Genomic DNA, 27,715 nt, shown 5'->3' with positions numbered 1-27,715 from the left:
TCGCATGTATCGTCTAACTTTCTTTCTGCTACACAGCCTTGCAAAGTCCGATATGTAGCCGGCGTAATGATCAACCGTTGTCAAGATGTTGCGTAGGATAATGCGAACCGGGTTAATCTTCGGAGCCAGAGGAGCAAATAATCTGCCAATTATTATTTCAGCGCGAAAGTTTATCTCCGTGCAGTTTTTCAACGCGTTCAGCCGCTCGTCAGTCTGCGGGATGGATATAAATCACGGAGTATCTTATTCTGGTGTTCAGACCTATATGATTATCGGCTTTTACATCTTTCACAAAATTCATATACATACATCATAGATCCTCGCGTTTATCGAACTGTGGATAAATCCTCACGTCAATGATACGTGGTTGTGCCACAGTGACCGCTTTTTAAAAATCCCGCCAATTTTCCCCTCCAGTAAAATTCTCGACTGCACGTGTTTCCGCAATCGCGACAACGTCACAGAATTTTATTTACAATGCAAGCCTGCGGCATTAGTGTTAATCGTATTCAAATTACGACGTGGGCCGGCAATGCGCATGAAAATAGTACACCATCAAAGACGTCAGAAATATACGAAGAAGATGCTGAAACCTTGGATTTTTGACGCTACTGTGCCGAGTTACTTCGCTAAGAATTTGTCACGGAAAGAGAAGGTACAAAAATTTTCGTTGTACGCGATGAAAAAATCCGAATGGTAATGTCGCGAGGAAAATGATTGAAGTAGTAATTCGAAAAAAGCGTGAACATTACTCGTCAGTTTTTCTAATTCGCCCTGCTTCACGCCTCCGCAGTTTATGGTCACAGAGTTCACAACCGTTCGCCGCTTTCTGCCAATATTTAGCGAAACGTGTCTCCGGTTTTCTTCACCTCGTCTTCACGTTGTTTCTCGAATATCCTGAAAAGTTGAGGCGAGCAAAAACCACCGAATGTCAATCGCTGGTGAAAGTTAGTTGCATCGTTGAAAAAAAGACCTTTTCCGTCCTCCATTGGCTACATCGAGTTGTTGCACATGGAAATCGTAATCGGGTCTTTGACCCTGGTTTCCAGTCGAGTTCGTACACTTGGCAAGGTTTTAATTACACTTGGAACAGGTGAAATGTGGGCGGGAATTCTTTCCAGCGTTGGTACATATTCACAACATTCAAAGCTTGTTTACAGGTGTCCGTAACTTGCCTACCGTTCCATAACAGGCAAACGAAGGACCGGGCTTGCAGATCCCGACTGACAAAGAGATGATTGAAAAACATTTTCGCCTTTGGCGAGGGCAGAGCCTTGAATATATCCGACGTCGTGTCACCCGCAATTACCCAGCTAAATTATATCCGCATTGAGCTCAACTGTATCTAAGTACTAATCACGTTGTCACTAGATGAACGTCGCCTGGAGTGCCGAAGATCAAGGATACGGGACTCGTCGATTTCCTGCGCATAGGACTCAGCACCGATGGCTTCGGGGCTTGCAATTTCTCGATAGAAAACGAGAACGGAATTTAAAAAATGAAAGAGAATTGTACGCTGCGAGAAGAAAGCCGCGCCAGGATAAAAATTTACGAAACGTAATTTCAGCAACGATATTATATTCGCCGAGGTTACGAGTGTCCGGAGGGCAAGAATGGACCGCTGACCACACCTTGCCTGTCAACGTTACCCGTTCTGTCAGTCCGACGATCTTATTTGGAGCAAACGAAAGTTGGCTTCCAGCTATCAGAGCAGGCTTCATTTTAAGCCCGGGATTTCAACTCAGCGTTAATATTCTTCTTATAGGTACGTTCGAGGCTGACCAGGAGCGTTTAAAAACATGGCCGACTGTCAGCTCGGCTAAAAATTGTCGAAGATAAGTGCACCTTGAGCTCTTAGCGCCGTTCCAACGTTCTACGTCTACACGCACACGTATCATGTATAAATCGAGAGGCAAATGAGCACAACGCAAGTTGTTGAACTTTGCCGACTTGACGTGTGCGCACGACGGATCTGCAGGTCCTCCTCTCAGATCGTAAAATGTGGAAATTTAAGACAGGCAAATATCCCACATCTGATCCGAGCATTGTGTCGTAATTTTTGATTATATAACCCAAACTCGTTAGATTAATGATACAGCCCACGATCGAAAGGTGCAGATACACTTTGCAAACGGGCTCAATTGCTGCACGCGTTGGCAAACCAGATACAAAAAGCAACAATTATACGTTTCCAATCACTTTCATATATCTGATCCAGATATTTCTGCACTCGCACTTTTATTCTGATCTTACAACGCCAATTTTTTACTCTTTTTTGGCACCCCTCCTGCTTATCGTTGTTTTTCTCCTTATGGGATATTCCAAATCGGCAAGCACGAGACTCGTTATGCATCCGTTTATTGCTGGAATTTTACAGTGTACGTCTGATTGGTTGATCGATTTTTTTTTCTCATTTATATTGCGTAGCGGCCAACCTTGTTTGTTAATCGTATACGTAAGATATCCGGCTACAAATACTCGCTTGAATTACCGGGCTAGGCGTAAGTATTACAAAACAGGTTTACATATCAGATGACCATAAAATTTATTACGAAAACAAGAAACATGTGGGCGGCTCTCTTACGAGTGCTGCACTCAAACTTGCCGAATTTTTTCACCTTTCGCATGGATCATTTCCGAAATTTATTTTTCGAGTGTTACCTTTCTGTTACCTTCGACATTCATCCGAATCTCCATCAACTGCTTTATTACAACGAGTCGAGATAAAAATATCGTTTGGAATGCAGCTACTTGAAAAACTCGTTATTGCAAATTGGAAAACAATAATAACACTAACGAATACTAGATGCGTATAAAGGTTAAGCAGTAGGCAAATCGACGTCCATGTACTATCGGTGTAGCAATAACAGGTAATGGTAGGTAATGACGTATGCCTATCGTTAAGTTTCTTTTAAAATACATGTAGACACATAAAATGATAACCAATGCACTGGCCGTTATATGCAGACATCCCGTGCATCACGACCGTGTAATTTTGACACCATATAATTCTACTGTGTAATAACGCCCAATTACATCTCGAAACCGGGTACTTAGTTATTCCACTACGGATGTCTTCAGGGAAGCTTTTACATCTAGCTTTTCCTACTTTTATATCTATCTATTGTTCTTTTATGACTTAGCTTCACGAATTTCTTCAAAACTAAAATCACGAAGTTAATTGACGTTTAAAGTCCGTCATTATTATAATACGTTTGAATATATGCAAGCATAATTGTGCGTATGCGTAAAGCTTTTCTCGGTTTTTTTTTTTTTTTTTAATTTACTTTCGAATCAGAGATGAAACAGGGGAAATGGTGAAAAATCATTCATTAATTTATATTCTTTATTCAGTAAAATATTATTATGTAAGAAGTAACCGTAAAGTAATGGCACGGTAATTATATTATAAGCGCGATTCAACAGCGGTTGTAGAAAAACACAAAAAAAAAAAATACAGAAGAGAAAAAAGAATATTTCTTCAGTATTACCAAACGTGCAAATACTCTCGTTATAAGCTGGACGTGAATTATCTGTCGAGTTGTCTTATAACGTTTATACTCATTGGTTTGATAACTATTATATGTTCATCAAAACGTTAATTTAATGTTTTGATGCATTTATAAATCTTTTCATAACTTTGTGTTATACTGAATTTCCTTACTCGCTAATGAAAAGCATAAATAAATTATTATCAGAGAGTATACGTAATATAATAGGTATAAGAGAAAAGGATTTCGTTAAACATATCGTGAAGAAGGAATAAAAATTCAGCTACATTTATAAAAACGATAAAAAATAATCCTGTGAATAAAAAATTCGAAATGATCGTTAGGATTAGAGAGATAAAAAATCAGACAAGCGATTAATCCAATTTTGGACAATCGATACATATCAGCAAATGACCATCCAGAAGGCGGAAATTTATGCGAGAAAATGAGAATATCAAAGCGATAGATTAAAAAATAAACAAACAATTATCACTCTTTCAATTATGAGTATTGTAACGATGTTTCATGAATCTCCGAACAGAAGAAACAGAAATATTACTGAACCTTCGATGCAACTCAAACAAGTTTTTTCTTCTTCTATATATATATACAAATTTTGCACCAGATCACTGTAGCGCCGTACATCACTCGACAATCGCGGGACAAGTCTTATTACTTTTCCATATCTCTTTTGTGTCTCTTTTTTCTTTTTGTCCAAAAAATACGCTTGTCCCAATATATACAAATTCAGAAGAAATTAACGTAGAAACGTAAAATATTTACACTGCTCTATATAAGCATACAGATTTCTTCGTGTATATTATATGTATACCTATATGATACGCCTATATATTTATATATTATATATAAATGTTATTCAGTATACACGTTAAATACAAGGTTCAACTTTTTCGCTGTTATAGCTACGCGGCGTTCCAGCCGATAATTGCGAGCTACTTTCACCCACGGAACGTTGGACGTGTTCGCTCGCTGTCACCGTGTCTGGTTTGAATCGTCGCGGAATATTTAGTGCTGCGGTTGTAGAGAACGGGTCTCCGAAGAAGTGTATAAAAAGAGAGACAGTAATTCACAACGTTCGTTTTCTCGTTAATACAATGAAAGTTACAAGCTGTAAAACGGTACCAAGCATGACTTTGATCTCGATACCGCGATGAATAATTTTGCGAAAAATCTTCAAGCCGCGAAACCTTTCACTACGTAAATCGAATTCTAAGCTGAACCTTGGATCTTGGGGTATAACGAACCGCGCAAAAGCGGCTCTTGTAATCACCGTGATGGGGGATTTCTTAAACGAGAAGATTGTCGTCCTGGCAAGCAGGCCCCGTGGTGGGCCAGTTGCAAGCACCGGCGGTGCTGTCGAAGCTGAGGTGAACCGGGCAGTTGAAGACGTGGAGTGTGAATTTCTGCTTCCACTCGTCGTAGTGGCAGGCGTAGAACTTGTTGCAGTACTTCGGATGGCGGAAAAGTCCGGCTCTGGCGCAGTCCGAGCCGCCCTGAAGAGTCTCGTCGTCGTTTCGCCATCCGCCTGGTCCGTACCGATCGAACGCGGCGCCTGCGCCGCCGATAGCATTTCCGATCGCTCCGGCGCTTCCGGAAGTCCTTCCACTCTTCCTTCTAACTCCTGCAGTGCGACCCACGGGAACACCTTCCTTAACGAAGCCTTCTGGAGCGGCGACGAATTGGGTATCAGCGATGTCCGACGGGCTTCCGAGGCCCCCGTCATCAGGAACAACTATTACCGGACCGGAAGAACCTCCGATCGTTGAGGGGGTCGAAACAGCCGGAAGGTAGGCGGTAGACGGCTTGCCGCGAGACCTGAAGACCTGCGGAGGCGCCGGAGTTGTTACGCCGAAGATGGCGGTCGCTGGAGTCCTTAAGGACGATGCGGAGGGTCCTGGAGTCGGGGATCTGTAATAACCGACGGATTGGCCGGGTTCGCGATCGGCTTCAAGGTCTACGTAAACGTCGGATTCGTCGTACTTCGACAGGTCAATCTTTCCCTTGTTGGATTTTATCAGGATGGATTTGGCGCCTGGACCACGAAGCGTCTCGAACGGATCCGACCTGCAGGTACATTGAGCGCCGAGTTTTCCCAGCAGAAGAGGGTGCAGGTCACTCAATTTCACGATCACTTTGCCCTTTCCTTCTTTCGTCGGTGTCTGCACCGTTGAGATTTCGTACGATGGAGCTTGCGAAGAGTAGTAGCCTGCACCTCTGTAACCGGATGAACCGCTCACTCTGCTCGAAGAGTACCTGCCGTAGGCATTTGAGCGAATATTAGAGTCCGGAGTCGTTGGTTCGTAGGAGGGCGACACCGTTGAGGATACGAAGACTGTCGGGGTGACGCTCGGCCTCTTGCCGAAGTCCTTGTAGCCGAAAGCTCCTGAGTTGTCAACACTTCCGATGCTCTCGTCACCGTATGAATTCGAAGTGTACTTGACGCTACCGCGTTCATAGTTGCCGATCAGTTTCTTGACCTCGTCTTGTGGGATATCTAAATTAGTCGGAGAGCCACCACGGCTACCTGTATAGTCGGGACTTGCGGTCGAAGAGACGAATTTCACCGCTGGCTTCGAGTATTGGTAACCTTGCGCTCCTGCAGAGGAGAAGGACGTGGACACGGAGCCGAATTCTTTCTGGTAAGTCGGTCGCTTCGCAGCCGGACGGGCAGGGATAGACGGTCTTTGGTACGAGCCATCAAAGTCTGGAGCAGATGTGCTGACCGTAGCGTATTTAACCTAAGTGAAAGGGAAACTGTTTTAGAAATCTGAAATTCGTGAATAGTATTCGATCGACAATCACCCCAAAACAATGGATTCGACTCACCTGTTGACCTTCGATGTTGTATTTTGGTTGCTGATGAATGGTCACTGAAGGAGTGACGGTGCTTGGAGAATTGTAGCTGAGCTGATTCGTTGGTTTTTCGTAAGTGTAGCCGTCCTCGGTGTTGGGAGTGGGTGTCGAGCCGAAGGGTATTTTCTGAAACACTGTACCAGGCTGCTGGTTGTCGATGTCAAATTTGTCGGACGTCAGACCGCTTACAGCTGAACTTGTTTCAAATCTGCTGTCCTTGTAGAAGTACTGACCGGTCGTGACAGCGACCGGAGCAACTGTCGACGAAACGACGGTCTTATATCCGTTGTCGAAGACTGGTGCCAGACTGGAAACTGCAGCGGGTAGCTTGGCTGCCTCGAAGAGAGTCGTTTTGTAGACGTCCGCTGGTCTCGTAGCGAAAGCGATCGGGGCTGGGGTCGAGCTTACGGTGAATAGCTGCTGGTCACCTTCGCCAGAACCCTGATAAACAGGACTTTGAGTTGGTTGTCTGTATTTGTAGCCACCGGAGGCGGAGTTTCCAGTTGAGGAACCTGTGGTCTGATACGAAGGTTGCTTGTATCCACTGGAAGGCCGTCTGTAGCTGTAAGTGTTGACGACGGCTGGGGCGGCCGTGATTGGTGCCGACGTGACGACGGACGGAGTGTTGTACACTTCAATGTTCAAGTGTGGAGAGGCTGGTGTCGTGACGGTAAGAGGAGCAACGGGCTCCTGGTAGGTTACGGAGAACGGAGTTGGAGTCGAGGATGTTACGCTTCCAGTGACAAACTGTACCGATGGCTTCGTGTAGCGGTAGCCAGATGATCCACCCGTTGATGCAGGGCCAAGATTGATCTTGGATGTGTCGATGTGACTCACGTCCGGTGCGACGGTCGACGTGACGTATGCGAGACTGTTAACGTCACTTCCGATCGAACCAAAACCGGTGGAGTACCCCTTGCTCGATCCCTGACCCGTTGCGAAGGCTTGGCTGCCTATGTTCTGGTGGGTTGCTGATGGCGTAGGTCGACGGTATCCTGTGTTGGTAACGTACGATCCAGTGCCGCCAATTTGAGCGGTCGTGATACCGGTCTTGGTCGGTCCAGTCTTCGTGAATTGCTGGCTTGTGTGCCCATCATATCCGGCTATAGTATTTCCCAAGACTACGCCACTACTTCCCTCTATTCTTCCGCCTGAGACGATAGTGTCTGGCAAAGAAGCGTAAGTAGGATAACGATCTTGGAGCTCTTTTTCGGTGAACTTTGTAGTCGTGTAGCCGTTGTTGTATGTCACGCTTCCGCGTCCTCCGTTATCATGGTATTCGTTCGTCTTGTAACCACTATCTTGACTGGAACTTACGCCTCCGTTAACGCTGAAGGCTCCACCCTTGTTGCCTGAAGAGGCACCAGTGTTGCCATAGTACGTGGTCGATCCTCTGACACCAGCAACATTCACTGTAGAGCCGCGGACGCCGGCTCCCTTATAGATCTGCCCATCAACGTAAGAACTAGGACCGGCATTACTTTGATAAACAACTCCAGGTGCGGCTGTTCCCGTGATGAATGTTCCAGGCGTGCTCTGACCATAAACGGTCTTCGTTACTCCATTGATGACATATCCTGGAGTCACAGAATTGGTCTCGACGTATCCAGGCGTGCTGGATCCTACGTAAGCCGAACCCTCATCTTCGTTGCCGGAAATGACAGTGCCCGAAGAGCCGTCGTGAGATAGAATTGTTCCTGCATGCACGTCACTCGTGACGAAACCACCTCGAATACCATTTCCATTGGTGTTGGAAGTCTTAGTGGACAAATGGCTGCTCGAGCTTCCTCCCTTGCCATGGTACGTCGTTGTTCCAGTGAAAATTCCTCCCTTGCCAACCTCGCTGACCGTACTGGACGAGCCAGTATCCACGTATCCGCTACTTCCATGGTTGCTTGACGTACCTCCACTGATACCGGTAACGTGGTCACCTTCGTAACCCACGCCATGGTATTCAGTGTTCGCTTCGTTGACGAGGAAATTGCCGCTTCCGGTTACTCCGCCAGTATAACCTGATCCTGTTACGATGCCACTTGCACCCTCCGATCCAGAAGATGAACCGTACGTTACGCTTGTCTTAATGCCGGAGCCTGTGACCGAGTATCCAGGGGTCACAGTTTGCAAGAAAATTTCTTGCGCTGGTGTTACCGGCTTTCTGGTACCGAAGACACTGTAGGCTGGATTGAGAGTTGTCAGAGGGGTGGAGTAGCCACTTCCAGAGCTCGAGACACTGGTGAACGCGTTTCCGGTTATGGGTCTGCTGGTGTACCCGCTTCCTGTGCTTCCGGTGACAACAACTGAACCGGAGTTGATTCCTTGACCGGTGTAGCCGCCAGCTCCGCTTCCGGTTGCCCCACTCACTACAATAGAACCTGAATTATGTCCTCCGTTCACCACATCTTGTGCGTCGAAGTCACTCTGTCCCGACGAGGTGTACCCCACGTTTTGTTGCCCAGCATATTCACTGGCTCCACTTCCACTAGTCTTGGTCAAGAACACCGAACCTGAACTTATTCCGCCGTTGACTACGTCCTGTTCATCGGAACCGCTGCTGCTGCCATGGTCTCCAGAGTAACCTCCAGCTGCTCCCGAAGAACTACCATAACCGGATCCTCCCGTCTGAACAGAAATGGAGAGTCCGTCTTTGCCAGACCCTCCATATTTGGTAGAAGAACTGAACCCGTTGTAGCCGCTATTTCCAGCAATGCTCGCGGTTTGTCCGACGGTCGAAACGTATCCGCTTCCCGTTGTTCCGGTTTGGTAAATTGAAGAGCCGGGTCTCTGCCCAATAGGCACCGGCTGTATTACGACTCCAGGTTTTCTGGATCCCCCATATGTCACGGTTGAAACGCCTTCACCAGGGTAGACGCCGTGGTCAGATCCACTTCCGGTTGATCCAGAGTATTTCGTACCAAATCCACCAGCTCCCGAGTATCCTGATCCGCTGCTGTCAGCTCCGCTATATCCAGAGCCAGATGTGATTCCAGAATCTGATGAGCTGGTTGAACCTGATCCCGTGTACCCGGTGTATGTGCTTCCTGTGTACCTCCCTGAAATAGCATTCCCAATATATTAATTTGAAACCCTTATCTTGGATTAGAAGCATATTTTTTTTGCCCGTAATGAGTGATGATCTTACCTTGGCCGGATACGTCAGTTCCAAATGTCGAGGATCCAATGTTTGCACCCGCGTATTTTGATCCATCACCTACGGATCCGTAATACGCGCTTCCATCTGATCCCGAATGTATAGATCCTGCACTGCCTGAACCAGAATACTTAGATCCTGTACTTCCTACGCCAGAGTATGCAGATCCTGTACTACCTGCTCCAGAATATTGAGATCCTATACCTCCTCCACCGGAGTATTCTGAGCCTACGTTTCCAGTGCCAGAGTATCTAGATCCTGTACTACCCACTCCAGAATATTGAGATCCTTCAGCTCCGGTACCAGAGTATTCAGATCCTGCATCTTCAGTTTCGGAATGTCCATATCCTGCACCAGAATATTTAGATCCAGCACCTCCCGCGCCTGAATATTTAGAACCGATACCTCCTACTCCAGAGTAGCTAGATCCTGCTCCTCCTGCACCAGAGTATTTACCTCCAGAAACAGAATATCCACCTGCTCCAATGCCAGTATATTTAGACCCTATATCTCCGGCACCAGAATATTTAGATCCTGCATCAGAGTGTTCAGAACCTGCAACTCCTGAATATCCAGTGCCAGTACTTCCCGCTCCAGAGTATTTAGATCCAGCACCATCTTCTCCAGAATATCCAGATTCCACTCCTTCCGCACCAGAATGTCCGAGTCCCGCGCCTCCAGTACCAGAATAGCCAGAGCTTGCTCCTGAATTTGAATACTTCGATCCAGCACCTCCTGCTCCATATATTCCAGATCCTTCACCTCCTACTCCAAAATATTGAGATGCTCCTCCTGCGCCTGAATACTGAGATTCACCGCCTCCTGCTCCAGAATATTCAGATCCAGATCCTGCTGCGCCAGCATATTGAGATCGAAGGCCTGCTCCTCCGGAGTATCTTGATCCAGCTCCGCCGGTACTTCCTGCTGTAGAATATCCAGATCCCGCTCCTCCTGCACCAGAATACTGAGATCCCACGCCTCCTGCTCCAGAGTATCTAGATCCAGCTCCTCCGGCATTTCCTGCTCCAGAATATCCATATCCAGCTCCTCCCGCACCAAAATATTTTGATCCTGCTCCTGAACCTCCGTCATTTCCGGCTCCTCCTGCACCTCTTACGCCTCCAACACCTCCTTTACTTCCTATGCCTTCTCTGCCTCCTGCACCTCCTACGCCTCCAACACCTCCTTTACCTCCTATACCTCCTCTGCCTCCAGGGCCTCCTACGCCTCCTACGCCTCCCACGCCTCCCACACCTCCTATGCCTCCTTCACCTCCTGCACCCTCCGCACCAGAGTATCCTGATCCATCAGCTCCTTGTCCTGAATAACTCTGCCCCCTATATCTTCCATCCCCAGGATACTTAAGCCCTCTATTTGCCCCATCATATTGGCCAGATCCAGTTTCGGAATACCTCGATTCACTGGGATTAGATCCTTTGTATAGGGAACCGTCAAACTTTGATCCATACTGTCCACCTCTGCCTATGCCAGTACCAGAATAATCTCCATAGCCCGCATCTCCGTTACCCGAACCCTGTCCGTATCCTGCTCCGTGTCCTTGCTGCCTAATACCATATTCTCCTCCCCCGTACTCTGTCCTCGAGTATCCTGATGATCCACAGCCAGGTACAAGCCATGGCCATTCGCAGATCAGTTTCTGTTCGTCGAACACCAGGCCGAAGGGACAGCGGAATTCGTATGCCATCGGTTCTGGTTCACCTGTAAAAAATACGGTAATCGATCTGGTTAAATGAGTTACATTTTAACCCGATGCAATGGTTCTTGGTTACAGCCACCCACCTAAGTCAAAGCAGGCGAAGAACCATCTGCAGTTCTGAGGGTCAGCATAGTAACCGTCACGTTCAGGACACTGGAACCTAGCGCGAGGAACTGGGGCAATCTCACTACTTCCTGGACAGGGTGATCCTTCAGTCAGAGATCCAGGCCAGACGCAGACCTCGGTACGTTCGTCGAATGCCAAACCAGCTGGGCAGTCAAATTCGAAAACGGAGAAGTCGTCGACTCCCTGATCGAACTTGACGCAACGGTAGAATCTATCGACGTGAGTGATAAAAATAAAATCAGTGTTTAGTCGATGTGCTTTGAGTACGTCTTTTATTCTTTATTTCTTATTTATTTTAAGACAGTTTACCTGTTACAACTCTTCGGATGCACAAAATATCCTTGTCTGGTACATATGAACTCGGTTTGCGTGTTCTCACGGATCGCATGGATTGCACCAGCCGTATCGACTACTCTGACGATCCTGTATCCGGAGGACTTGACGTGCCTCGATGTGGGGATTTCCATATGCTGAAAATCGAAATCCAAGGTACACCATACGTTTAACCTTTGATCTTGATAAGAAATAGTTGCATTCCGGCGTGCGATAATTTTTCGAATTGGCTACTCATATCTGCAACCACGGTACTCTTGTAGAAAATTCAAATTTTGACAAACCGTTTGATTACTATCGGCAAACCTAGAAGTAGAGACCGTTCTCGCATTGAATAACCCGACAAAACAGTTTCAAGTAAATTTACAGTAGACCAAGTGAAGGTAAGACGGTCGGTAAGTTAGCGAGACCTCAACACTGCTAGTATTACTGGTCTGTGGTAACTATGCAGCAAACGATCAAGCGCGACTGAAGATTTACTCATAGGTGGAATTCTATCGCTTTTACTGAGAGTAAGTTCGTTTATACTGCTAGGATTACTGGTTTCTGATAACGGTGCAGCAAACGATCAAGGGCGATTGAAGATATACTCATGAATGGAATTCTGTCGCTTGCACTGATCGTAAGTTCATTCGTGATTTGATACGATTGATCGCCAATTATTACTCACATGGATGTCATTCTCCAGCGAAGCCAAGACTGCGCCACGTGTCTTCCTTTTCATGTCCGTAAAGGAATGGTAAACCTCGTAGGTAATCGGCTTACCACAGTTGTTCTTCTGATCATTCTCGACGTCGTGAATTCCCAGACCAGCAAGTTCCCGTAGCAAGACGTACTTGCCCTGAAAATGAGGAATTCCCACGGTTAATACCTAGAGAACGTAAAAACGATCGCTGCATTCTGGACTCCGAAATTAAAGCAGACCTTTATTCCGACCGAGGTCTTGTCCTCGAAGGCGATCCACGTGGAATCCTTGAAAGCGTAAGGGGCGGTCAGGTCCGTGTCCCTTTCGACGGTCCATTCACCCGCGCTCATCAAATCGCAGAGCTAAGAATCAAGACAGAAGTCAATTAGGAAATATTATTAATCACGTCATTAAATGCGGCACGTGCGGATGCTGAAGACCACGCGGTCTGACCGCCTTCAATTCATCTCAATCCCTAGAAAAGGAGAGAAAAAGATTCAAAGAGATGAAAAAAACGGAAGAAAAAAGAAACAGACACTCGGAGTATACACCAGAACCGTACACCGGCACAAAACTGTGCCGAGTTCATGGACCACGACGCATGCCGCACGCGGAATACGTTCGACACACTTTGCAAAAGTTGACTCGCTACTATTCCTATATGCGCGTGTACATTGAGCCTTGGTCAATTGACCAAGACGTATTGCTGCATTTAAACATCCACCTACTCATGAGTAAAAAAGTGAGAAAAAAAAATAGTAGAACGGCTTCTGTTCCCATTGATTAAAATTTCTGCAAACTGATAGTGAGAGGTGCGTGGGAATGGTACGAATCGGTAGTAAAGGTGAGGTAACCAACTTCCTGGCCGATGATACATGTGTGTGAAAAAAACTGTAAAACCCATTTCAACATCTTCGTTTCTACCTCTTTCTGGCTGATGACCGTTGGCTCTTTTTCTTCAGTCGGTGATCCTGGAATTGTCTTGTCCTTCGTTTTCAGGGTGAATTTGTAGGCGCTAGCTGGTACAGAAATGAGCAACTTCTTTTTCGGCACTCCCAAACCGCTGACCAGATCGACCAAGCTATCGGTGTTGAGCATATCGAAGATACCCATGAGTCGAGAAGGGTGGAAGGTGTTGGACGATTCAGTTTCGTCGAAGAGGTAGTTGGTCGACATAGTGAAGAGATCAACGTATCTGTGGGATAACAAAGCAAAAGGAAAAAATTATAAAATGCAAAAACCCTTTGCTTGTCACTACCATCAATTACTGATATTTTTCTCAAACGAGTCGACAAGCCCTTGCAAGTGAAAACTGTTTCCTTTCTGTTACGCGGTTACGCCACGAATTCAGTATAAATTCCGATAATTATGTTTTCACGTTTCTTCGTACGTGGTTTGAGTTCTAATTAACATCATGATGTGGCAAAGAGTCTCATCTTTCTATCCTTGAGCTAGATGCGTAACTGGAAATGCGATCCTTGCCATTTTTGCTCTAAAGGATGCTGCCTCAATCTCTACACGGGATGATCAGCAGGATGGAATTGGTGATGTGCTCGAAGGTATTTTGCGTAGCCATGTTTTACTTTCGTATTCACTTGTTGTGATATTGCTTCTACGTGCACATTGCCAGAATGTCGAGAATTCATGTGAAGACGATTTGATTCATCGATTTAGGCATGCCAACGAGTGTACAATTGATATAACTCTTACTTTCCATCACGTGTCAATATGACTGAATTAAGAATTAAATTTCACAATGTCAAACCCACTGGTTAATTGGCAATTCTCGTCAACTTCTCACGCTCGCCAATAAGTGGTATAAAACATGATTGCGTAGTTTATGTGGATTATCCAGAGTGTCTGTACAGTCTGAGAACTCCGTTCTAGAAGTGATTACATGTTCCATCACAGTTTTAATCTTGATTTAGTAACATTTGATGGTTATTTTTTGCACGAAAAAAGCGATCCTTGAATTGAAAATATTCGTTGCTCTTCAAGCAATTACGAAAAGTAAAAAAGCGTAGCGTCAACACGTGTCCACGTAATTACGGTGCCACGTGGAGAGAAGACGAGGTTTTTGCAACTGTCAGATTCATGCGTAACCATGATATTTGTCTTCGTTAGGTTTCCGCTGCTAGCGGTACGACCCCATCAATCCCGGGCCAGCCGGCCACGCTTAACTTTGATGTAATTGTGACTTTGCATGGGGTCCAGACGCCGCGGGCAGTTCTGGGTGTTCAAACACCTCTTACTTTTGGCTCGTAGATTGCACGCTGCGAGGTATTCAAAATGACATGCAATCTCGACGTGGGGTGTAGCAAGTATTGTTCGTTCGTCAAGGTAGAAATGGAATAGTGAATAGAACGAGAAGCTAAGACCAATAACATGCTAACAAGTTACCAATACCAATAGATTGTATAAGATCAACTCGTGGTGCGTATGCTGAAAATCATCGTTAATTCATTTGAACGATGATCAGAAATTTGGTTACAAGTACATATGATATCTTATTTATTCAAAATGTGGATCAATTTGCATTTGATCGAGCTGGAGTTGGAGCGTCGAGTGATTACATAGCGGAGAGTGGTCATTATACGGGATCAAAGGTCAATGATCAATGATATTGCGGGGCATTAATATTCAACTATGATAAAACGCGTGTTCTTACTTTGCCAAGGCCTTAATATCGTACTGCTTCGCAAGCTCCTCCGGTTTCGTTGGAAGCGCCAATAATATCCTCTTCTCGTTGGATTTCCTGGTCATCTCGTCCTTAAGTCCCTTGACGAAGTGGGTCAGACGTTCCTTGGACCCGGCAGTCATGTCGAGTTCGACTCCGTCCACCTGAACATGTGACAAAAAACACTCATTCGAACCCCGTAAAAATGTTTATAAATTTTCGTTCATCGGTCAGCCATGAATCTTTACGCATCTGTGTCCGTCAAGCTTGACGTGAGAAATCGCGAGACAGTTCGATGAGCACGCGTTCAGGATACCGTGGCGTTAAACGTCCGGCGGAAGTACCGTTAACTACGTACACCTCCTAGTTAAATGCACGTACAAGCTTCTCTTCGAGTTCCTCAAAGAAAGCAAAAACTGGACCATTCTCTCGCGTGCTTCGGAGCGCTGACCGCAGGTTGACTTTCATTTTCATTCCCTCGAGCCCCCGCGCTATCCGAGCACCAATCTCTTCTGCTGCGGCCAGAGCTATACCATCTCCGCAGGGCTAACGTCGTTCCTTTCAATCGATACTAATCAAACCACGCTTTCGGTTTTCTACCGTTACACATGCCCGCTTGTGCCTATATGTGCACCCGGGTATAAAAACATGACGCGAGCAATTTGCTTGGCGCAAAAAAATCTTCACGTATGCGAATTGAACTTAAAAGTATACAGGATCCCGATTTCGTTGGTCCGCGTTCGTTTTTTCGCACGTATTATTTTCGGCTATGACACGCGGACCGGGTCGTCGACCGATTAATTGCGAGGGAATTTTGTGGCAAGCTCGTACGATCGTCACATTAGAATTCTTCATGTTCTTCTTGTTTTCTGTTGGTTCTCCTTTTGTTTTTTTTTTTTTGGTTGTTCCTTTATCTTGCTTTTTTACACACTTCTTTCACCTTAGCTGGTCCTGTCAATATGTCAACTTGTCGATAATTACCTGTGACAGAATATTGGCGAGGCGTCCCGACGCCGCCTGGCGCGTCGTTGCGGACGTCCTGAGAGAGCGTTGCGGGTCCGTCACGGATATGACGAACTGGAGAACAGGATTCGACTCCTTGAGGACCTTCTGGAGCTCCTCGATCCCTGAAACATGGCGTTAAAAACTGCGGGTTACGCACTTGTTCGTTTCGAATGTGTGATAATACAGGTACGGCGGATTGATTATTCATTCGGTATTCTGACACGGCCCGTAATTGGCTCCGCCCCAACCGAACGCGTACACATATTTAACGCCTTATCTAAAGATACTATCTAAATTCAAGTTTAGGTAACGAAGTCAAGACCAGGCGTTAGATAATATACGCTCCCGTCAATTTTTGACGTGTGTACAATTATCGTGCGTGCAGGAATACAGGCGCCTCTAATAATCGTTACAGGTATGCGTACAGCCTTGTACCTCTTATACCTACGTATATCTGTAACCAAGGTACAGTTATCGTGATGTATACATAGTGAACGAAAAATCAACCAGTAAGAATGAAAACTGGACAAACTGCTGCAATATCGTCGGCTCGTTACTGAAGAATGCAATTGAACACGCTGTTATTTTACTCGTGCAACACGATTATGTATAACAGAATAATATGTAGATCCAACCTGTAATATCGTACAGTATACTATACGATGCGCGAATTGCGTGCCACGTTCATTCATCCGTGTTTAACGCGCAAAACGCGCACAGTAATTTTTAATTTTCAATACGACTATGTGCACGTGAGATCTTGCGAAGTAAGTAGGTATTCGCTTTCGTTAATTGAAACATAAACGCTCGGTCATTTGTTTTGTAGGCTCGTTATGCGTGTGTGACGTGGGCAGGTATGTACAAGGTATTTTGCTCTGCACAATGCGTGTGAATCCTAAACGAGAAATTAACTAGCGTGACGATAACTGTTATTCTTATTATTTGTTTTTTATGCCTCTCATTTTGTAGAATTTTAATTTCCGAATACCTGGTTCAGCTCTATAATCTGTTGCTTATCGGAAACAACAACGAGCTGACTGTGTGGTTTTTGTTGTTTCTTTTTTTACTTTTTTTAAATTTACATTCCCAATCGTTTGTAACAAACGTATGAGAAAAAAGTTAATTGTTGAGATGATAAAGAGCGTACAGCTATCATGACAGTGTTATGAAGAGAAATAACGTACACATGCAATACATAAATTCGTCTTTTTTCTTTTTGTTTTTGATTCTTTTCTTTCTGCATATTACGTACAGCCCGACATGATGATGCTCGGAAATTTCTGCCTGTGCCCGGCTGCTTCGGGCAAGGACGACTTCATCTAGCGATTAAGAGATTTAGAATTTAGAATACTGTTGAGACGTGTTTTTTAATAGGTATCCGACACACCGAGATTAAAATCGTGCCGTCAAACTCTCGGTTTTATATATTTATTATAATCATTTTTACGCCTCTGTTTGACATTTGTTTTTCTCACAGTAATTCACGTCCTTGGTTGTTTTTTTTTTCCTAGCATTCTATTTTTCTGTTCTTCTTTTTTCCGATTTGATTCAGGTAAAAAAAACAATCTCACTCACGAAAAATTTACGGATATAGAATTCTGTGCCGGCTTTTCTTCTGCCCTTCTCTTGCTTGTTTCATCCGCTGTAATCGCAATTTGAACCAGGATATTCTAGAACTATTGTTTCTATTTTACCAGCCTCCAACTCTACTTCGGATTTTATATCGAAAGTCACAAGGGTAAATCGATTGAATATAAAGAGCTTTTGGATAACGTGTTATTACCGAAGATGAAAGTGATGTATCGAGTCGATCACCGGAGCTGGTTGACCTAGGCTGGCCCCTTTGGTATAACACGCGCAGCAGACTCGATGAAAAGTTGGAACCTCCAACGTTTGAAACGGATTTGTGCAATCGCCTCGAAGATATTTGGACCGGGGAAATTAGTTACGGATTGCCGTTACGTGGGAGCTGATTTTGATCGGGTGTCGACGGGTGTTCGCGAATGAGACGTTGAATAACGAGCCAACTTTATCATCGATATTTCATATCTAGGTCCATAAATGCCCTGACTGACCCAAATCAAGACACACGCCGATTTCAAACCGGACGAGGTCACGATTCTTAAGTAGCCGACGACGAGTGCAAGTTGCGAAATTGATACACGCCACCCACGAGTCTCCGTGCAGGCACGCATATATCCGCAATACGTAGACATATGTATACATACATATGTATATACATACATTGATACGTAGGTGCGGATTTATCTGCATCCACAACCGAGCGCCGATTCCACACGTGGCTGTTTCTGCACACATGTACGAATTTCTATACCGCAATATTTGAATTGTCGTTCAGACGAATGTCGTTTTTATTCGTTTGTAACTTTCGTTCTCGTTTTTTCAGGGGTCAATCCGCTTGACATACAAGCACATCGTATAGACAATCGTAAACGAAACTTTTCAACGACGATGCGGCATCCGCATGCAGGTAATTAACGAGCGCAAACGTCTTGAGAACCTACAATGCGAAACCTTCGACGTGGGCGAATTCCGTTTTTGGTACATCTTATGTACAGCTTTCACTGCCTTCCAAATTGAATCGTGTACTTTTTGCACTGTTAGTAGGAAATGTTGATAACCTGGAGACTTAGCTTAAGAGCGAGGAAGTGTAAGTGTTTTTTTTTTTTTTGTTTTTCTTTTTGCGAAATAAATTGAATTTCGCGTATACGGAATCAACGTCTTCCTACACGCGTCTACTTTGTAATTAACGTTTAAGCTTTTGGTTGAAGACATTGCGAATATTAATCACAGCTCAGAATACTGAGTGTCGAGGAAGAACCTCATCAACATCCAATTAGTCACACATCAGGCCAAACGAGCCATCTCCGTGCAGAGTTACGGAGCTAAAAAAAATCTTGGTCGAGAAAGTGTAACAAGTGGGGAATTCTTTGTGAAACCACACGCGGTTCAATTCCGTTTCTAATTCACGTCATCGTCGAAAATCCCGTCGCAACGTGTCAATTAATTCTGGACTGTCAACGCAGCGGGCGACATTAAAAAAAAATGAAAATAAAAAATTCCAACAAATGCTCCAGCTTCGCCGTAAACAAAATTAATGAGAAAACGAAAGTGATATAGCTATGCTGTTACCGCAGCCTAACGGATGTGATCAGAATTCAGATCAAAACTAAGATCGATATGAATATTCATATCTATAGCCGATTAAGAGAGTTTGTTCTGCGCAGTTGTTATTATTATTATATGTCGATGAAAGGTACACGACTTTGATTCACCGTTACGTAAACTAATAGAGAAATCTTTTCGAGTACTTGGCAGTTCGTTTTACGCGTATATTGCGATATTTTGTCGTTTGAAATTCTCAATTGCTGACAATTTTGCTAAAATTGTTATTAAAATCCATTTAACTTTGTCCAGGTAAAAAAATTTTCGATCAATGATCGGCTGTTTCAGTGTCGATTCGGACCTTTGTGCAATTTTTCCCCGTATATCTGTTTCCGAGCCAAGAATTATGCATGTGACAAGTGCAGCTGATATGCAATGTACTGAAGAACGACTCGCAAAAAGAAAGAGTAAATAATTGTCCGTTCCACCTGTGTTTGCTCGTCTCGCTCGAGCCGCTTTTATCGTCCTCGACTGAGTCTCCATGTATACCGATAAAAAACGTTCACTTTGCGTGATATTTAAATGTATAAATATGCATACTTATGATTTTTCGACCGTTGAAGACTGTACATGCAGACTTCGTCGAGAGGATCCTTGCCGAGTAGAGAAATAAAATTTCAACAATGTGTTTTGCGGTAAGGCGGCCCTGTCTACGTTTAAAATATCTTTATTACACCTATTTCAGAATCAAGGAGGAACATCGATGCCATGACGATGTCACGCCTGTTGGAGAAATGAATATCACTCGTCGTTACGTCATCGATAAGAATCCCTGCGAATGGGAGTGACTTCATAATTACATGCCTGTGTCGGGAAAAACAGAAACATATCAATCCCGATAAGGGGTAAAAATCATCGAGAGTTAGAAATCACTTTATTCAGAAATCAGGTGTGATCGCATAATTGAATGCATCAAAGTGCACTAATATCTAAGTGGAGAAATTCTCAACGATCCTTATGAGTTTACTTTTCGAGCCGTAGAAAAAATACCTAAATATCCGAAATTAAATTATCAAGTGATACTCAAAATAAGTGAAATGTCAACGTTCCGATTGCCGATTGCTCGAAAATACGACACAACCACGCCTTATGAAGTAATCTTGGCGAATGAAGTACGGACAAAATAATTTCGTACTAATTTGTATCACGCGATGAATCGACGCCCTGTTTTTCCTTGACAACGGAAGTCCGTGATCATATTCTCGTGCCTGTAGTTAATACTTACGAGTTAATCGTGATAATCTAATACTGAACGACCTTGAGCTTTGTTGGCTTAACGGTTCTCACGAGACGTCGTAACCAAGGTCCGGATGTGCAGAACTGGCTTAGGTTCTTGACCAATTCTAATTTCGCCTGTTTTATACTGCGAGAAAAACGGTTCCGAGTTTAGCAATGTTTTTTCGGTTTTCGTTTTTCTTTTGTTTTTTTTTTTTTTTTTTACTATTTTTTCTTGTTACATTTTTGCAGAACCAAAAGTTTTTAACCAACTATAAATTGCAGTCACGCTTAAAGCGGTTTTTCGTATCTCCACTCAATTGCGAAATTTTCATCAATCTCTGTCCTAATTGATGCTAATCCGGAGTTGGAAGATCACCAACATTTTTTTACAGCTTTTTAGATTATTTGATACAAGTTCAAACAGCGCGCTATAACTGGAGTCATAAGCATCGGTGGTTCAGTGGTAGAATGCTCGCCTGCCACGCGGGCGGCCCGGGTTCGATTCCCGGCCGATGCATAACTTTTTTATTTTATTTTTTTTTCCAACAGCCAGTGACGCAGGCTTACTAATTGTCGAGGAGAATCAATAAAAGGCTGTAAGAGCCACTTTTTAAGAAGCATACTTTTGGTTTAGAAAGTATGTGCGTGCTAAGGCCAATGTTTCCTGAATAAGAAAACTTGAAAAAATGGCGGTTAAAGTATTTTTTGATTCTCCCCTTGAATTGATATGCTCGGTGAAAACGGTCTGAATTCCTACTTCCACCTCACCAATCTCTAACTACTAATGCACTGATAAGGACGCGTTAATTAGATGTACGCAAAACGTAAACTGCGCTCACCGGCGAAGGTAAAATACACCACATCCATAAGTATAGGTAGGTACTTAAACGATTCAAAATACGTCAAAGAAACTTCCACGCTTTCCCTGTTTCCACTGATTGAAGGTGAAATTAATGACCGGTATAATTCAGCTAAATACGGATGTCTGAAAGATACGGTGTCGATGGTGGTTGATCTTATCAATCGGGGGAAAACTCATGGGGAAATTTTCCGAAGGATTGGACATGTGATTGGGAATAGGGAAAGTTTATTGGTAATGTATTTTCACGGTGAAATGAAAGTAACGATAATTGGTTGTATGGAAATTCTGAGCGATATTACACGTCGGATTTCATAAATTTTGAATTTGTCTCGTTGAAGTGAAATTGTTGCGAGTATGCGAGTATCTTGAACGATAAAGTTCCACCATTTTTGCAGCTCTTAAAATGCACATTTCCTCCGATCATCTCTAATCGTGAAACGTGAAAAGTGCGCGCAGTGATTAGTTTCGAAATTCGAGTCGAGGCTTACCAGCGGTTGTGAGATTGTGGAGTTCATGTCCCTGGTGAACGAGCGTTGTACATTTGCAAATGACGTCTGCCAATTCTTCGGGGTCGTTGCTGGACGTGTAACACAGGATTTCCTTTCCCGGCGATGTTCTTTGCCTGGGGCATTCTGGAATATGCAGGTTAATAGACATATTATTTCACGATAATTTCAGTTCGAAAGTGTCTGAAAAGTTGTTACAGCTATTACGCTAATTGGTGCGTTACTAAATAACGTCGTATATTAAATAATATTGGCATCGTTATTGCCCTTCTTATTTTTCTCTCTGGTTCGAACGAATCGAAGGTGAAAACACCCGCAGCATCGATTAATCGATTACGCAGCAACCAATACACATGTTTTTTTCATCGCTTGAGATTAATACGTCTTCAACAATCTAGAAGAAGTACGTCGTGCGTTTTTGCATTGATTGAGCCTATGATTAATAAGATTCCGATTCGATGATGAACGCTTATGCAAATCATTTGTATTTAATATTCTGGAGTTTTGACTTACTGTTGACAAATCGGCAAGAAAGAAAGAAAGAAAGAAAGGGGGAAGGGGAAATAATATTGGACAAAAAAACTAATCGCCCGTAGCACAATATGTTATACCGACGGTTTCGAGTTAACGTGCACCAGCAGCAACAACATTCCTTGATTAAATGAGAAATATTGAACGGTCATCACGTCATTTGCTGACAGAGATTCGCAAGTGGAGTCAAGTCACTCGACTCTGATCGCGCAGCGATGCTTCCGACGATGAGCAAAGCTGAAATAACCGCGTTGAGATCATCGCCGCTATAACATTCGATATTACGGCTTCTGTAAGAGACGTTTACACAGACGAGCCATAAAGATTTGTTGTTTTTGATAAAATAAAAAATTTGCCAACGCAACACAGGAAGATGGATGAGAAGAATGAATAAAAAACTTGATGAAAAATAAACGAGAAAGGCCGGGAGTCCGGTCGTACCGATATATCATATCCATCGTTCAATCGTCGAAGAGCAATTATCGCGAGGCTTTAAATTATCCGCGCATCATCCAATTTTGCTGTTAACAAGCTATCATTACACCTGAGCTGCCTGTGTTCATAGAATATCAATTCAGCAGTCTCACTAGCCTTCGATAAAGTTCACAAACAGCTGACGCTGATTCACGTCTGCCGGCCAATATGGTCAGGTATTCGCGACCAGACGAGACTAGTATTTGTACAAAATCGTGTTACGGATTTTTGCTTCTCCTCTTCTATCCGTTTAATTTTATACCCGAAAATATTTGACTCGACGATTTAGAATTTTTTCGCCAAAAAATCCGACCGCATTTCAATTGATACTGGAAGAGTTAATTCAGGTATTGTAATTGGCGAAGGTAAGAAGAGTCAGGAGAAACTGTCGCGGTTAATTTTCGAAGATTAAATCGTCGGAGAAACAATTGTGGTTTGATATAGAATATATACTGTGGGCATTACTTTCTCTCCTGAGTAATTTCCGATCTGTGGTAACGAGTAGAGGTAAGTTTATAATCCGACCAAAATTGATTGTTTAGAATTTTGCCCGAAGCATCGATCCGAACCGCAATTATCTTTGGCACAATTATTATAACCAATACGGGAGCTTAGATGATTCGGTAACCGATCGAGTTAATGAAGATTTAATGACGTCGCATCGAAAATCGTAACAATCGTAAAGAGTACAGCGATAAATTGGAAAAATCTTTTTCTTTTTTTTTTTTTTTTTGCAGGAAACTAAATTTCGACTCGTCAAAAAATTCAGAGCATGCAATCACGGCGATTATCAAATCACTTCAAGTTTTTATCCGTACCTGATGACGACGTGTAACATGTAATCGTCGAGGGAAATGATGCCGCGTGATAACACAAAAAAGTGGCGGCTTGTCGGCACAACATCCGTAGAAAGTGAACTGCGCTGAGTGTTTTAAAGAAAGGGAAATGAATGGCTCCAGGAAATTTACGTTTAGACCCATATGCGGCACGCCTGCTACATTTCTTGATCTGTCTCTATGATTCCATTCATACGCGTCAGCGGTCAATGTGTCTGCAGGGAGTGGGTACTTCTATCTCGATCAACTTTCTTGGATCCAGATCAGACTCCGTGATTAAGGCAACAATTATCTCCACATATACGGAGGTAAATGACTCATGTAACTTTTACATTGCTCAAACAGGATAATCGCGTCATTGTACCAGTTTCAGCTGATGCAGCAGCTGTGTTATTCGAATTTTCTGCTAATGCAATTATCTCCGTAAATTCCTGTTCACGACGAAGATTATCTAGTTATTTCTGTGGTTTCAGTGAGAACATGTGAGAAAAATTCTATTTTACAACACTACCGAAAAGCAATAAAACTGTTGACATGTTTTACGGACATAAGAGAGAATAAACGGCACGATTAATTATACGATTCGTCCGTTTTATAAATTCGGAAAATTCCTGTGACGAATTTTCAACGACACGACAACATTAAAAAAAAAAAAAAAAAAACGTGAAGAGGCAAATGTAGGAATGTCGCGATCGGGGAAAATTTTTTCAAAGTCTATTATATTTCTGAATCGTTTTTGTACTTGCACGAGAAATAGAATCTGATCACGAGGAGTTCTTTATTCGAATAGCAATGCGACAGAACGAAGCATTGCGTAACGATTTGTGGTGACAATCGAGCCATTCTTCGATATCGATTCCATTCTTTTTTTTTTTTATTAATATTTTCTTTTTCTTCTCATCGAGGCACTGAAAGCGACACCCGAAAGACGCGGAAGGATCAAGATTCCGCGATAGGTTCACGAGACTGGCGAGTATTTCCCTCGTGCCGAGACGTGTCAAACAATTCCGATGGCCGAACGGTGATCGTAGGTAAATGAAATTTATTTAACGAGATACGTAGATGGGGCTGTCCTTGTGTAAAGGCATCTGCTCCAGTTGCCGATGGCGCAACTTAACCTTAGAATTATGAGTAACTATCGTAAGATCACTGGATTACTATTAGCGGACCGAGATCGAGCCGAGAGGCGAGCCCAGCCAGGCGACTGGATCAGGAGCGCCGGAATAAGTGGCGTGAAATTTAAATTTCTTCAATTATGCTGTTGGCTGCTCGAGCCCGTTCCTCTGAATAGTTTGTACCACGCGCGTTCTTGGCACTTGGCCCCGTTTAATCTCGGCTTAAGGTGAAAAATCAGGTCAGACTTACTTTCAGCGTATCCAAGCGCGAGCAGCCCCAAAAGGGGTAGCAGCATCGACAACCTCATGTCGCTCCCTCACCCTCACTTCCGACGGTATCAGCCTCCGGTGCGTCACAACTTGAACCGAGTATTCCCAGAAATATACCCAGCGAAGCGTAAGATATGATCGATGGATCGTGGTCGGCGCACCTCCGACTCCTGATCCGATTTCGAGCTCGGAACGCGTTCGATGATAAAAAAATTAGCGTTAAGCTTCGGGGACGAAAGCGTCACCTTGTCGGATCGCGGTGGGCCTACAAAGGACCAACGATACTGATATTGAAATTCTGAATCCTGAACTCTGATTTACCGATGCAATTTGCGCTGGGCGCACGATCGTCGAGCTCGTCGAGGGTGTCGGGAGGAATCGCTCCACTGTTCTTCGGCGCACGATTCCGACTGAACCCACGGCGTCCCGGTGCCTCGGTAGTAAACCCTGACGGTCGGCCCGGACCAGGTGAAATGTTCGGTGATCGCGGCGCGTGGCCAGGGAGAGACAGGAGTGCGGTGTTCACCTGAGGTGGGGTGCTTTGCCCCAGATCGCGGTTCTCTCGCCGGGGAGAGAGGAGATTAAGGTTCAAAAATCGATACCCCAAGAACTTAAAGGCTGTCGTCGGCGTTGATCAACGGAGTCGCGGTGTCGCGAGATGAATGCCGGCATGGGCGATGACGGGGTCGTAAGCTCCGGACGGACGGTCTTCGCGTGATCTTCTCTCGATGCCGAGGTTCCGACTGGCTCACTAGCCACTGACACTCTGCTCGAAACGAATCCTGTTACCCAAGATTACACCGGTAGGTACAGCCCGTTTTCCGTACCGCTGCAACTGTTTATATCTATAGATGATCGACGATATATGCTAATCGCCGGTGACGGTCAACAAGGTCTTCTCCGTACGACCGCGTTATATGTATGTATATATAAATATGTGTGTGTGTGTGTGTGTGTGTGCGTGTGCGTATGCATATGTATAAGCGTACGCATCTCTCGATCCTCTGCCGGCTCCTCACCGTCTATTCAATGACGCGTACTTGCACCTCGAGCTGTTTATTCTGGCTTCCACAACGATTGTATAACTCATCTCGTGCTCACGATGCTCGATGATCGTCATAGGTGGATGACACTTCGAGCTCGGCTGCTGATCCTTACTTCTGTTGTACGCCTGACGACGAGATATCGAGTCCCGAAACGAGCGGATAGCGAGATATTGTGCACCATACGTTTCCACAAGAAACCAAGGGATCGAATCATCGAAATTAATCACAGCTTACAATTTTCTGTCTCGTCTCGTAGTTCGAATACCGCCGATTTAGATCGAGAGATTTACAGCTCGTGCTTGATCTCTGGTTTGCTGCACCCATTTGCCACTGTGGAATCACTTGTCATTCGTATATGCAATGAGATAATTATGCGGTTCACCAACGGTCGCATCTGTGCCCGGGTTTGATGTAACGTTCGATGATGTGAGACCGAGTATCGACGCCGATGATTCTAGTGATTTCTTGGAAAGGAAAGACGCGCGTTAATGAAACGACCGTGAATTACGTGATTATTTCGCCGTGTAAATATCGAGGCGGTGTAATTACTATCGAATAATGCACTAACAATATTATTAACGGAAAGGTCAAGCGATCGATAAAGTTTCTATACACGGAGAGACTTTTGGCCTCTCAAGAATTATCAATGTTTGTTTTATTGCGTAGCCGTAATTACGATGAAAGGTACGAATTTAAGGATACTCGAGGCATTGTCATCATCAATTCTGTAATAATAGGAGATCATAGTATTTTTACACGAATTGTTGTAATATTGACGAACAAGACTACTGTACGTTTAGAAACGGTATTATTTAGTGTTGAAAAATTAGGAGTGTGAAAAAGTGACAATGATAAATAACTAGTATTCCAAAACTGCAACTGAGAGTAAGTATTTCGAATAGCATAAATTCTACAGAACTTATGAAACTTTAAAATTCTAAATAAAATACTATCAGCAAGTAAAATTCAAGAGAAATTCCAAAAGATTATACGAAAAATTTTTAAACAATTCCGAACTCTTCCGAGTTTGTCCAACAAAGTTGAATACAACGACGTGCAATTACTGTAATTATCTTAATGCCAGAGTCTAATATTCTTATAAGTCCATGACTCCAAAAACAGGTATTAACTCCGAGTGTTCACAGTCGCCATGCGACTTCTTGAAACCGATCGCGCGTAATGATAAACGTGCGCGCGTAAAAGTAAACGAAATTATCGTAGATATATCAAAGGCGAGTGTATTTTTATACGGACACGATCGCAACCGCGGCAACTTTACACAATATGGTTTCTATCACGCGATTGTCGAGGAATCCCGCAATGAGGAATTAGAGGCATGAGCAGAAGAAGAAGAAGTCCTTCTACATATCGGGAAACCTTGAAAATTATACTCATCTCTGCATCTCGCCCAACGAGATTCCTTCCATCTTGTATAATATACTCTATGTTGTTGAACTTGGCTGCATTGCTGCTGCACAGTTACAGGCTGCTGATCGTCTTGTATGCGTGCAGGTAGTGTATAATGGAGAACACTTTCGTAAGCGGGTATAATACATACTTTTAAAAGTTAACAGCCCATTTTTCATGACATTCATTCACCTGCTCCGCCTTCTTC

General features: G+C 44.0%; 1 protein-coding gene, 2 long non-coding RNA genes and 1 other non-coding gene across 5 annotated transcripts in view; 2 read left to right on the top strand and 2 right to left on the bottom strand.

Annotated features, from left to right (window-relative positions):
- Nucleotides 1-3,174: 3,174 nt before the first annotated feature.
- On the bottom strand, nt 3,175-25,848 carry LOC124211081 (uncharacterized). 2 transcript variants are annotated; one of them, XM_046609780.2, is made up of 13 exons: nt 25,376-25,848; nt 25,035-25,319; nt 21,811-21,954; nt 16,033-16,178; nt 15,043-15,215; nt 13,299-13,569; nt 12,614-12,736; nt 12,360-12,530; nt 11,666-11,826; nt 11,314-11,567; nt 9,505-11,232; nt 6,339-9,415; nt 3,175-6,250 (listed from the first exon to the last, which is right to left on the bottom strand). In XM_046609780.2, exons 2-13 carry the CDS (start codon nt 25,090-25,092, stop codon nt 4,799-4,801), a joined length of 7,758 nt encoding a protein of 2,585 aa, XP_046465736.1. In that variant the 5' UTR covers nt 25,093-25,319; nt 25,376-25,848; the 3' UTR covers nt 3,175-4,798. The 2 variants fall into 2 exon arrangements, with proteins under 2 accessions (XP_046465736.1, XP_046465735.1); XM_046609779.2 differs by having other exon boundaries at nt 25,035-25,848.
- LOC124211088 (uncharacterized) overlaps nt 11,639-27,715 on the top strand; it is a 34,074-nt gene continuing 17,997 nt past the window's right edge. The window contains exon 1 of the long non-coding RNA XR_006881388.2: nt 11,639-11,845. This is a non-coding gene — a long non-coding RNA (uncharacterized lncRNA). The remainder of the gene's footprint in view (nt 11,846-27,715) is intronic.
- Nucleotides 19,894-21,792, bottom strand: LOC138190518 (uncharacterized). Its single transcript, XR_011176530.1, has 2 exons — nt 20,468-21,792; nt 19,894-20,046 (listed from the first exon to the last, which is right to left on the bottom strand). It is a non-coding gene; the product is annotated as an uncharacterized lncRNA (long non-coding RNA).
- TRNAG-GCC (transfer RNA glycine (anticodon GCC)) lies at nt 20,907-20,977 on the top strand. Its single transcript has one exon. It is a non-coding gene; the product is annotated as a tRNA-Gly (tRNA).

The sequence above is a fragment of the Neodiprion pinetum genome, chromosome 2 (assembly GCF_021155775.2).
Source record: "Neodiprion pinetum isolate iyNeoPine1 chromosome 2, iyNeoPine1.2, whole genome shotgun sequence".
NCBI classification, from domain to species: Eukaryota; Metazoa; Arthropoda; class Insecta; order Hymenoptera; family Diprionidae; genus Neodiprion; species Neodiprion pinetum.
The sequence above is the reverse complement of the archived record's forward strand: the minus strand, read 5'-3'. Positions and strand labels throughout refer to the sequence as shown.

What these genes read in the sequence shown, in the direction of transcription:
- LOC124211081 (XM_046609779.2), bottom strand. Translation starts at nt 25,092, where the DNA reads ATGAGGTTGTCGATGCTGCTACCCCTTTTGGGGCTGCTCGCGCTTGGA. An exon ending in CGCTGGAGAATGACATCCAT is followed by an intron (nt 11,827 to 12,359) that starts GTGAGTAATAAT and finishes TTCGATTTTCAG; the next exon opens with CATATGGAAATCCCCACATC. An exon ending in CTTCGCCTGCTTTGACTTAG is followed by an intron (nt 11,233 to 11,313) that starts GTGGGTGGCTGT and finishes TATTTTTTACAG; the next exon opens with GTGAACCAGAACCGATGGCA.